This window comes from Phyllosticta capitalensis (genome assembly GCF_038381095.1).
Source record: "Phyllosticta capitalensis strain CBS 128856 chromosome Unknown BKA78scaffold_10, whole genome shotgun sequence".
Taxonomy (NCBI): domain Eukaryota; kingdom Fungi; phylum Ascomycota; class Dothideomycetes; order Botryosphaeriales; family Phyllostictaceae; genus Phyllosticta; species Phyllosticta capitalensis.
This window is the reverse complement of record NW_027117448.1, coordinates 402,716-414,389: the sequence shown is the minus strand read 5'-3', so window position 1 is coordinate 414,389 and position 11,674 is coordinate 402,716. Positions and strand designations below refer to the sequence as shown.

The 11,674-nt window shown below is 56.3% G+C and overlaps 4 protein-coding genes across 4 annotated transcripts; all 4 read right to left on the bottom strand.

The window, feature by feature from the left end:
• Nucleotides 1-834: 834 nt before the first annotated feature.
• BKA78DRAFT_323088 (uncharacterized protein) lies at nucleotides 835-1,298 on the bottom strand. Its single transcript, XM_066889167.1, is given in 2 exon segments — nucleotides 835-1,107; nucleotides 1,127-1,298. 2 exon segments carry the CDS (start codon nucleotides 1,167-1,169, stop codon nucleotides 887-889), a joined length of 264 nt encoding a protein of 87 aa, XP_066740311.1. The 5' UTR covers nucleotides 1,170-1,298; the 3' UTR covers nucleotides 835-886.
• A 996-nt stretch (nucleotides 1,299-2,294) lies between these two features.
• On the bottom strand, nucleotides 2,295-3,083 carry BKA78DRAFT_28417 (uncharacterized protein). The gene has a single exon (XM_066885683.1). It carries the CDS (start codon nucleotides 2,815-2,817, stop codon nucleotides 2,341-2,343), a length of 477 nt encoding a protein of 158 aa, XP_066740310.1. The 5' UTR covers nucleotides 2,818-3,083; the 3' UTR covers nucleotides 2,295-2,340.
• Nucleotides 3,084-3,349: 266 nt separating this feature from the next.
• Nucleotides 3,350-5,238, bottom strand: BKA78DRAFT_355879 (uncharacterized protein; the record flags this gene model as incomplete). Its single annotated transcript, XM_066891981.1, has 4 exons — nucleotides 3,350-3,538; nucleotides 3,586-4,105; nucleotides 4,152-4,242; nucleotides 4,290-5,238. 4 exons carry the CDS (start codon nucleotides 5,236-5,238, stop codon nucleotides 3,350-3,352), a joined length of 1,749 nt encoding a protein of 582 aa, XP_066740309.1.
• A 4,232-nt stretch (nucleotides 5,239-9,470) lies between these two features.
• Nucleotides 9,471-11,647, bottom strand: BKA78DRAFT_256370 (uncharacterized protein; the record flags this gene model as incomplete). Its single annotated transcript, XM_066885080.1, has 6 exons — nucleotides 9,471-9,595; nucleotides 9,699-10,546; nucleotides 10,593-11,116; nucleotides 11,164-11,311; nucleotides 11,362-11,432; nucleotides 11,483-11,647. The coding sequence occupies 6 exons, from the start codon at nucleotides 11,645-11,647 to the stop codon at nucleotides 9,471-9,473; spliced, it is 1,881 nt and encodes a 626-aa protein (XP_066740308.1).
• Nucleotides 11,648-11,674: the final 27 nt, after the last annotated feature.

The window sequence follows — 11,674 nt, the reverse complement described above, 5'->3', positions numbered from 1 at the left end:
ATCATCCTTCGTACCCGCACCACTCGCACTAATACCCCTCTCCCCCTTTGCTACCTCCATGTCTACATTCACATGCAGACTCGGACTCTCTTACAAAAAAGATCACAAGACCACAACGACACATGCTGCGTTTATTGGTCGAAATCGGCTTTCAAAGGAGCTGCAGACAGGCACTGCAACCCCTCTCTGCTCTCCTTTTTTTCTCAACTTTGGCGCGGCGGGAAGGAAAGGAATGGATTGGAATGATGTGGCGACCGAAGAGCGGAAAGAGAATATTGCCGTTGCTTACTCTCACTCTCTCATTCTCACTCTGTCTCTGTCTCCGTCTCTCTCTTTTGTCTCTTTTGTCTCGGATCTCTTTTGTCATCAGACGGTATGGCGTTCATCGGTCTTCTTGCTTTTGGAGTTCAAGATTGGTCTGTGGTTGTGGGGGCTTGGATACGCGGTTGGTTAGCGGATGATGAAGCTGATTTTTTTTTATTCTTTTGTCAGAGTGGAAAGAAGGTATAGTAAGCGAAAGGGGGGGAGAAGAAACTCGCTGCAGGAGAGAGGAGATCACGGCACGAAAAATAAGTACGCGGGGAAGAAGATGTCGTCGAGAAGAGAAAGAAGATAAGAACATCGGATTGGGAAGAAAGGAAAAGAAGGCTCGAGTCTTGCACAAGAGCGAAAAGGAGACTGGATAGTTGTTGACGAATTGGGGGTGTAGAGACGTCTGTTGAAGAAGAAGAAGAAGAAAAAAGAGCAGAAGAGAGACTATGAGACTGGGGGTCGAGATTGAGTCTTGAGGTTTTTAACTTTTACATATGCTATTCCTTCCTTTCCAGCTTCCGATGTATGTGTGCCTTGTGTGTGTGTGTGTGGTTTTGACTGTGACTTGGTCGACTTACTGACTTGACTGATTGCCCGTATTGCCTCTGGTGCACCATCCGACCTGTCCAGATGAATCGACGTCAACGAGCCAGGTAGGCAGGCTGCCCATCACCAGTTGACGAGTAGACGCGTGAACGACGGATTGCATTGGCGCGTCAAACGAACCCGTCGACAAAACGACATGGACTGACATGTATAGAGATGGCAGGAAGAAACTCGCCTGAGGACTGACGACTGACGACTGACGACTGACGACCAAAATGCAAAGCCACAAACTCCCAAACCAGCCAAACCATGTCGCGTCTGCGTCTGCAGCAAGGCAACAGACAGGCAGACGCACGGCTCTCTCCCGTCTCATTCTCCGCACATACCTTTCCTCAAGGTACTTTCGACATCCTCTTCCTTCATGCTCCCCCTGGCAAACTTCCACGACTAAGCGCCTGCTCCGAAGCCATCCGACATATTAATATTACTGACTCCTCACTTGTTCGCAACCAGACCTCGACCCCCTCCCCCCTCCCCTTTCCCCTTACTCCGCCAACGTCACCATACATACCCGCACACCCACCCACCCACCCATCTCACTTCGCAGTTTCCACACACAAAAAGCTAGCCATAGCCATAGCCATAGCCAGCTAACCGACAAGCACCACCAGGTCAGCCGCCGAACCTCTCAACGCGGCGAGCGTGCAGTTATTGGGACAGAAGACATGCATGCATCCATCTGTCCGTCCGTCGGCTGGTTTGTCTGTCTGGTCTCTGCATCCCATCCCATCTCGTCTCGTTTTTTTTTTTTTTTTTTTTTTTCACCACCACCTCTCCATGGTAGTCAGTCGCGTCCTCCTCCCCCGGCATGGTATGGCATTGCATGGTATGGCACCGCCCACGCACCGCCCACGCTTACCCCACGCCTACGGCTACATAGCTACCTCACCTCACCGCAGCCCGTCACGACGCGCGTGGGTGGTTGGTGGTGGTGGTATAGGCATACACATTATGTAGCTACCTCGCTCTTGAGTCTTACCTGGCCTAGTTACTTGCCGTCTGCCTGTCTGTCTGTCTGTCTGTCTATCCACATGTGGCAAGTACCTAGCATGCGCATGCGCGCGCACGCAAACACCTGCTACCTGCTACCTGCTACGTATTGTACATGCGTGCGTATTGTACATTCTCGTGCCGTCACACGAGTCACAACCATGGAAACTTCTAGCGTAAACCATGCACGAGCAGAGCAGAGCAGAGCAAAGCAAAGCAAAGCAAGGCCCCTTGAGGACCTTTCAAGAGACAAAACACAGACGCAGGAGCACTCGAAGAAAGAGAGGGGAAATAAATCTTTCGTCTATCTGTCTGTACTACAAGGCGTTTTAAGAAGGTAAGAGAGTAAGAGAGTAAGAGAGGCAAGAGAGGCAAGGGAGGAGGGAGGAGGAGGCATGGGCATGAGCATGAGCAATAGCCTAGCAAAGAACCTCATGGCATGGATAGACGACCATGATCAGAGCACTCCCAAACGTGTGTGTAGTGTGTGGGGTGTGGGGGGTTGTCGGTTTGGATTGCGTGTATTGCATTTGGATTCGACACCAAGCACAACGGACCAGGCGGCATGTGATGCTGGACTTCTGCCACCACCCGCCGCTGCAACCTGATGTGCAAAGGTGCATGTAGAGCGGCAGAGCGGTAGGTGATGGCCAGATTGAGTCGCTCCAAAAGCAGCGGCCGCCATTGTGCCTCTATGCCTGTCTGCCTGCCCAGTTGCGTCGTGGTGACGACTGGCTCGCCAGCCGGGCTGATTTGGTGGAAGGACGAGCCGCGGTTTGTGACACTGAAACGGGCAGATGGACGGCTCGAGCCGAATATTTGGTGGGTAAAGGGGGAAAAGGAGATGAAAGAGATGCCCGCCGAGACGCACCCATTGACTGCACTGTGTCTGTCTAGGCCCCGTGCCATCAGATTACCGCCAACCCAAGCCAACTCCAATCTGCCTGTTCCTCTTTTGGCACCCTGCAATGGAGGTGTCAGTCCATGATGTTGTATGGTGTAGGTGCCCTTTCCCTTGCCGACGCTCGCTCGCTCGCTCACTGGTGCATTGTATTCGTGACTCGTTACTCGTAAAAGGAGCAAAGGGGAAAAAGGAGAAAAGACAAAAGAAAAAGGTAATCAGTGGTGCTCGTATGGTGGTATCTCCGCTGCATGATGGATGTGTGGGTGGTAGCTAGCGCGCAACAAGAGAAGCAAGTAGGCAGAGCAAGCAATCTTTTTTGAACGATCCCCTGTTGTTCCAGAAAAGGGCAACAGCAGACGTTATTGGACTCGCATGAGATGGTTGGATAGCCGATGATGTGCGCAATGCTATGAGCGGGACGCCAGCAAGTGTCTAATGGTCTTTGCAGTGCACGCAAAACTAACTGACTGGCCCGCCGAGAAGATGCAGCTGGCGTGGTGAAAGAGCAAATCCAGGGGCTGGTGAGCATTGTCGAGCTCAGCGGTAGCGGCCTCGTCGGTCTTCGTAGACGATTTCGCGCTCGACGTAATCGTACTCGCGCGGAGGCGGAGGGGGCAGCGACGGTTTACGCTCGACCGTCGTCCGCTCAATCTCAATCTCGCGGATGCGCTTGCGTCGATCACGGCGAATGTCGTCCGAAATCTCGACAAGCTGAAGAACGTCCTCCTGCATGTTGTTAGCTCTGGCAAAATTCGAATTGCTGTTTGACCTACATAGCGGAGGTACTCCATGACGTAAAAGTAATTGTCCGTCTCCTCGTAGTCGTAGCCCATGGCCTCAATCGCCTCTTTGATGACCAAGTCCTTGGTGACCTCGGTCCACATGTCGGCTGGCTTTGGTTTGGGTGGCGGAGGAAGCGCCGGGGGAGCAGGGCCGTACTCGGACACATATTCTTTGCCGTCGGCAATGAACTTGGACCGTCTCGCGCCATTGTATCGTTGCCAGGTGATTTCTTGAGCTCCGCCGCCAATGCCTTCCATGCGCACTTTGTTGGTTCCGGGAGGAACGTCCACGAGACCCCAATCCTTGGTCGCACCGTCCTTGGCCTCGCCAAGAGCAGCCCTCTCAAAGGCCTTGCGATGGTAATATTCGGCTTCAGTCTCCAGATCCCAGTCTGCCGGTTTCGGCATGCTGACGGAGCGATGCCTGTGGATCAACTCGACCTTTGGTGGCGGCTCCTTGATCTTTTTCGTCTCCTTTTCGTAGATGATTTCGTCGTCGTGGTACTCTTTCCTACTGATAGTTAGGATTTGAAAGATCGTAATTTGACTCTACTCACTTCTTCTTGACCACAACCGACTTTTCCTCCTTCACCGGGGGCGGGGAAGGTGGCGGAGGCGGAGGAGTGGGCGGCTTCGCCTTTTCAACACCTGCAGCCAGGTTAGCGACAACGGGCGCATCTTGGAGAGTGACAGACCATGGTCAATGTGACGGTGGTGAGTTATAATTTCCTGGACGATTGGGGGTCGGATGAATGGGTCGGGAGGCGGCGCGGGGCGTGGAGAAGGAGGCGGACTGGGACTCGGCGACTTTTCGACCTTGCGAACTATGATTTCTTCGCGCTCGCGCACCGGGGGCGGAGGAGATGGCGGCGAGGGAGGGCGGGGGGCGCGCCTGCGAATGACGAATTCTTCCTTTTCGCGGACGAGCGGCGGGGGCATGCTCCTCGGGGGCGAGGGCGAGCGGTGTCGGCGAATCTTGACATGTTCCTTTTCTACTTCTGACCCAGACTTCTCAGTGCGCCGAACATGTACTTCTTCACGTTCAGGCTCACTAGGCGGCGGCCGCGAACCCCCTCGGCGAAAGACAATTTCCTCGCGCTTGGGCGGCGGGGACCTGCGCTCCCGAATGTAGACCTCTTCGACGTCTGGCGGAGGCGGGGGCGGTCGTCGGCGGTCGATGATGATTTCTTCGCGTTCAATTGAGCGAGGGCGGGGGCCTTTTGAGACGGACGAAGTTCGACGCTCCTTCACAACGTAGTCGTCGCGCGGAGGGGGAGGATCTCTGCGGTAAATGACTTCCTCGCGCTCAATCTCGCGGGGCGGAGGACGGTCGGGCTTCTTGATGCGCACCTCGTCGCGCTCAATGTACTCTTTGCGGACCCTCGGGGGAGGAGGGTAGTCGTCGTCGGGCATGACAGAGCGCGAGCGTTCTGGCAAGACGAGGGGACCAGACGAGGTGGCTCCGTAGTCCTCGTGCAAGAAGTCGGGGTGAGAACGGCGAGCAGAGAACTCGGAGCGAGGACGGCCACGGGTGAGCTCGTAGTCGAATTCCTCGTAGTCGCGATGGGAGCGGTCGGCATGGTAAAAGTCGCGCTCCCTCTCCTCGTATAATTCGGCAGTTGGATAGGCACGCCGGGATCCCATGGTGGACGGTGAGGCTGGGGGATCGGCCGGGTATGGCGGGGTGTTGGGGAGAGGGCAGACGGGGAGGCCGCTGCGATGCGGAGACGAGAGCGAGCGTCGGCGTTGGGTCAAGAGGGCGCTGGCGACGATGGAATGGGAAAGGAAGTTGGGCTGGTTGTGTTGGGTAGAGGAGGAGCGCAGGAAGAACCCGGTGCAGCGGCGCCACACCAAGACAGACTCGTGAGCTGCGAGGAGGAGGAGGAGGAGTCGACGGCGATGGAATGCGATGGGAGATGAAAGGTGTTGAAGAAGTGAGGAAGAAGAGAAGACGAAAAGGGCGAAAAGCGGGGAGATGGGGGTGCAGCAGCAGACGTCGAGGGTTTTGAGCAAGTGGAACTGCAGGCCTTGCTCTGCATCTGCTGCCTGCATGCACTCGACAAGTCTCTCTTGACGTATTGCTTACTGCCGAAACAGCCTATCATGCGAAACACCATGGCCTCCACCGGTCAGTCGTCGACCTTCTCGAACACCACCATCTCCCGATGCATCAGCTTGGGTGCTTCAACAGCCCAACATCCACGGCCAGCCCAGGTTTCCCCCGTACTGCGCCGGTTTCAACGGCAAAGCGAGACGGCCCGCCGCTTGTCCATGGGCGCCCAACACCACCACATGACATGCACAGTGACGCACCTCCTCAGGCCTCATCCCGACTCTTCCATTCCTCGGGGGCCAATCACTGCTCCTCTCTTAGGGTTGTCGGTTCGGCCCAGAGCCTGTTTATCGCTCGGCTGCGGCCGTCGCTGTCCGCAAATCACACCGGCCTCAATCCATTCCACCTCTCTCCAATGGAATCTGGTGAGAAAACAACATTTAAATCGCAAAAAAGGGGTCGTCCTGACATGCGCCTAGCCTACCTGACAGAACCTTAGCTGTCTTTGCGTTGCCCGGGATCCTGCAAACACGCTGCCAGGAACATAGTCCACCAGCCAATAGTCGCCATGCAACCCTTTTCCTCGACCATCCATCGTCAATTGCCGCATTGGGTAGCTCAGGCGCCAAATCCTCCCGGCGTCTCAACACCAGCCACCGCGCCACCCCATTTTCTGCGCTTTGTGGGTTGTTATCAGTCATAAAGCTCCCTCCGCCTTCATGTCTAGTCATTCAGTCTCGCTCATTTGTTCCTTCGCAATGCCCCAAGACGCTGCTGCTGCGGCTGTGCCTGAATCTCAGCTTCAGCACCCGCGCTACCCGTCGCCCTCCTTTCAGCCGAAACGCCGCCTGCGGTCGCGCACCTACTCGACCTTGCCCATGCGCCGCCTCGCCTCAAAGAAGAAGAAGCAGAGCGCCGTTGTCGTCGCCGTTGCTAACAGCAGCAGCAGCACAGGCACAGGCACAGGCAGCGCCAACAGTTCTCGGCAGTCTTCTACCAGCTCGATGCCTGTTGCGACACCTCACCAAAAGAGCATGGACAAGACGAGCGGGACCGCGCGCCCGAAGCCCGCGTAGCAGGGGACCTCCCCGTCTAACCAGGGCAGAGCCTGCTTGGCGAGGTTATCGCCGATGCTCATGGTGAGAGACCCCTACCTAGCGTCGAGTCTATCTGGAAAAAAACATTGAGGTTCTTTTCTCTCGCAACCTGAGACTTGTGCATCATGAATGTCGAATCTGTCTCCTCATCTCCATCTGCGTTGAACGTCAGCTGTCCATGTCTCCTGATGACAAGCACAACCACCACTTCTTCTCATCACCACATCATCACCACTCCCTCCCATGTACGCGCAAACAATACGAACCACATCTGCCACCCGTCACCGTAAAACTCTGCCCCATCTGAAACAGAAAAAAAAGCACCGCAAACTTCACCTGTAACAAGTGTTCCCCTTTACATTTTTCTCACTTCCATTCTCCCTCTTGCTCCCCTCCCCCCCCCCCCCCCCCACCCTTCCTCGCGGTCCGTCATCCCTCAAACACCTCCCCAAACACCCGCGACCCACCCGTCCGCCCCAACCGCTGCCCCAACCGCCGCCCTATCAACCCTACCTCCGCGCCGCCGCCGCGCATTCTTGTCCGTGTCTGCACTCCACCACTCTATTTGATGTGGCGGAAAATGCCTCTCTTTCTTGTTCCCCGTCATAGTCTACGGATCATTCTTGGGTGGCTCGAGACGAGATGGACAGTCACTGTTGCAGCAGCGTTGCAGGCAGGCAGGCTGAGCATGCAACGGACTGCAGCCCAGTAGTGTCTGCGCTTGCCGGCTGGCTGCCCTCCCTGAGCTGATCAAACCGCTTTGACCAGAGACGTGCGTGCCTGCGTGCCTGTATGGTGGTAGTAGTGGTGGTAGTGGTGGTAGCGGCGGTGGTAGTTGTGGCAGACCAGACCCGACCAAACCAGCAGGCAGAACGACAAGATAAACACTCGCTCCCTCCTCAAAATCGCACAACACATGCATCAGCATCCAAACTCGTAGGAGCAGCAGCAGCAGCAGTGCCGCAACCCAGTTGATTCGTAAAAGGGGTAAAAAGCGCCGCTCGACCAAGTGTTTTGCGTCTTCCATACATACATGTACCCATGCATGTGCCGCCATCACGGTGCGGTACGGTACGGTACGGTCGACCCAGAGACGACCCGCCAAACCGCTAGGCATTTGTGTTGGTTGTTTGTGACGTCGCTAGAGGCCTGCGCTCTCACGCTCCTACATCAAGGTAGGCACCATGAGCTGCTGGCTGGCTGGCTGACTGACTGACGCACGGCGTCGTCCGCAATGCGTACGTAGGGAGTGGAGTGGAGTGGAGTGCGCTGCTTGCTTGCTACTGCACAATACATCGGTTTTTGTAGCAGATAGCAGGTTTATAAGGTAGCAGGATTGTGGCGTGTGGAAATGGAATTTCTTTTGCCCCCAAAACACTGCAACGCACTGCTACTGCTACTGCTACTGCTACTGCTACTGCTACTGCTACACCACGCGGTGAAGCGGGAGAACCTTGATCGTTATGTTTATCTTGTCTATACCGTGTTCTCCTCTTTCTTCTCTCCCCCTCTCCCCCTCTCCCTCCCCCTGGACCGAGTCAACCGAATCAACCGAATCGACCCAAGCTGATCCGTCCATCCATCCACCCTTGCCTCTCTTCTCTTCTCTTCTCTTCTCTTCTGCTCCTCCTCCCATCATCCTCTAAACATTGCCTTCGTTCCGTTTCCTCTGCCCTGTCCGTCCCTACTCCTTACACCCCACTTGCTCATCCAACCCTCGCTCACTTGACCAGGACCCCTTCCCCATCCCCCCCCCCCCCCCCCCCCCCTCTGTCGGGCTTGTTCCATCTTTTTATCTTGGATGTGTTTGTGTGGAGGGTGGGGATCAACGTTTGGGTTTCTGGTTTTCTGGTTTTCTTGTGTGGTAGTGGAGAGGGGAAGAAAGGGGGGGAAGAGATGAGGTGGGTGGGGGTATTGCAACAGTCAGTGACTGTGGTGGCACGCGGCTAAATGCCAGACAGGCGGTTGGATTATTGTGTTTGCTTTGCACGACGAGATGAAACGTTGATCGATGTAGTTGGATGCGTGTTTAGTTAGGTCGGTCAGGTCGGTCTCGTCTCCCCTTTCTCTCTCACCGCTCAACTCAACCCGTCTGCTGCTCGTGTGAGCATGTGTGTATGTATGTATGTACAAAGACGCTCGATCCTCTCTCTCTCTCTCTCTCTCTTGCGCTCTTCCTCTTGCTTCCATTCCCCTTGACCATCGCAAGGTGGTTGTGACGAAGCCATCTCCCTCTCCTCGCTCTGACGCGACGCAAGCCGTAATCCACCAAACCAAACCAAACAAACAGTGGCGTCCAACAATTGTCTCTCCGCTGGCGAGTACAAGCCCCTCTGCACAATTCAATTCCATCGACTACCAAATACCTGACGCGGACAAAGACGCCGAGGGAGGACGCTCGCTCGCTCGTTCGTTCATTCGCTCGTCATGACGACAGGACTCCCCTCACTCCTTCACTCCTCACTCCTCACTCCGGCAAGAAAGAATTCCGAAACAAAAAGCCAGACGAACAAAACGAAAACCGAAAGAAAGAGACCTTGCAACGAAATGCCGAAACGCTGACAAAAGGAAAATGTCTGTCTGCCTGCCTGCCTTTGTGCCAGCCCCTCTTTTCTGGGGCTAAACGTGGCAGCGTACGCAGCGCAGTGCAGTAATGATGATGATGATGATGTCGACGATGGAGGAGAAAAAAAAAAAAAAAAAAGATCAGGTTGGTTTTGTCTCGTTCATTCGAGCCCCTTGCCCTGCTGCAGCAAGTCGAGGCCCGTTTCCTTTAGCTTGTACTTTTGCACCTTGCCGCTGGCCGTCTTGGGAAGACTTTTTGGGTCGGTCCAGAAGACGAATTTGGGGACTGTTCAAGGCAGGTTAGTCGATAATCTTCTCGCTTGATGGGACGTGATGAGGGGTTGAGAGGATTTGGAAAGGGGCGAGGAGAGAGAATGGGGCAAACGAACTTAAATGCGCACTCAACCGCCCCCGGACCCACTCCCTCACGTCCTGCGCCTCCAACGTCGTCCCCTCGCGCTTCACCACAAACGCCGCAACGCACTCGCCGTAGCGCTCGTCCGGGAGGCCGACGACGGCCGCTTCGGCAACGCCGTCGCACGCCAGCAGGCAGCTCTCGACCTCGAGCGGCGAGATGTTTTCGCCGCCGCGGATGATCAGGTCCTTGATGCGGCCGGTGATGGCGACGTAGCCGTCGGCGTCCATGACGCCCTCGTCGCCCGTGTGCATCCACACGATCGAAGGGTCCTTGTCGTCCGGGACGAGGGCCTCGGCCGTGCGGCCGGCGTCGTTCCAGTAGCCGCGCATCGTCAGGTAGCCCGAGACGACGACCTCGCCCTTGGAGCCGACGGGCACGACGCGCGTGCGGTCGGTCGGGTCGACGATCTTGACCGAGACGTGCGGAAGCGGCTTGCCCACCGTGTTGACGCGCTTGGCAAAGGTGTCGGACGGCGCCGTCATGAGCGACACGGGCGACGTCTCGGTCATGCCGTAGCAGTTGGTGAGCTTGTCGAGATACAGCTCGGACTTGAGCTTGCGAATCAGCTCGGCGGGCACGGCGGACCCTGCTGCGATGCCGGTCCGGAACTGCGTCATTTGAGCCAGCGCGCGTGCCGAGGGCATCGTCTCCATTAGGTCGAGTTCGGCGAGGAACATGGTCGGCACACCGTACAGGGCGGTGCAGCGGTACTCGGCGGCGGCAGTGAGGGTGGCGAGGGGGTCGAAGCATTCGCTGGGAAAGACAATGGCGGCGCCGTGGGTGCTGGTTGCTTGGAGACCGAGGACGCAGCCGAAGCAGCTGAGATGGTGAGAGGAGTTTGGACGAGGGCAATGTCAAGACTTACTGGAACAGAGGTGGCGGACAACATACAGCATCTTCTGCCGTCAGCTTCAACCGGTCTCCGATGCTCTTTCCATTATTCAAAACATTTCGATGCGTCAAACAGGCGGCCTTGGGCGTGCTCGTCGTGCCAGAAGTGAATTGAATGTTGATGATTTCGTCGTGATGTAGCCCCTGATCGGGGAGATATCTTTCTGCCGACGGGCCCTCGGAGACGACGTCTTGATATCTGGTCAAGCTGCGAAAGTCGTCAATCTCAACGCGGCCCTTGGAGTTGTCGACGACCACGACGCCCTTGAGCGATGGCACGAGTGCCGACTCGATTTTGGCGCTGGAGCGAAGATTCGGCACCAGATGCTCTAATAGCGGCGCGTTTGATCGCGGATCTTTGAACGGCAGATGCGTCTCGGTGCCTATAATCAGGTGACTTGCTTCGAGATGGGTTATGGCCGCCGCGACTTGGGTCACGGTAAAGGCCGGATTCAGCGGAACAAGAATGGCGCCGAGTTTTGCCAGAGCAAAGGTTGCCTGTACAGGTTAGAGAGGTGTACTGAGAGACGGAATGGGAGAGGTACAGTGACGTGCTCGACGTTGTTGCCAAGGCTGACGGCCACGCGGTCTCCTTTTTGGACATTGAGGGATTGCAGACCACGCGCGAGGGCATTGCTGGCGCGGTCGAGAGCATCGTAAGAGAGGGTCGTTTCTTGGTGGTGAGCAATGACGCTGTCTTGGGGTTAGCGGTGTTTGTTTGGGGGGCACGTGTGAGGGCTTACGCTGGGCGATCTCCGTACTTGGCCACGGTGGACGAAAAGTACTGGCCAATGGTCTGCTCCAGCAAGGCGGGCTACAAGGAGTCAGAGTGGACGATGATGGGATTGATTGCACGATGCATACCGCAGTCGGCCCTCGTGTGTGCGATGTGGTCAAACCAGAGGCATGCCTCGGGCGGTTGTTGTGGTGTGGCGGCGGGAGCCACAGGCGCCACAGTTGCCCCTTTGGGCAAGCCGAGGATTGGCCTCTCTTAGTCGAGGCTCTTCTACAGGCCAATGAGGGAAGCATGGTGCTCGCGGGCTATCTCGGCAAGGA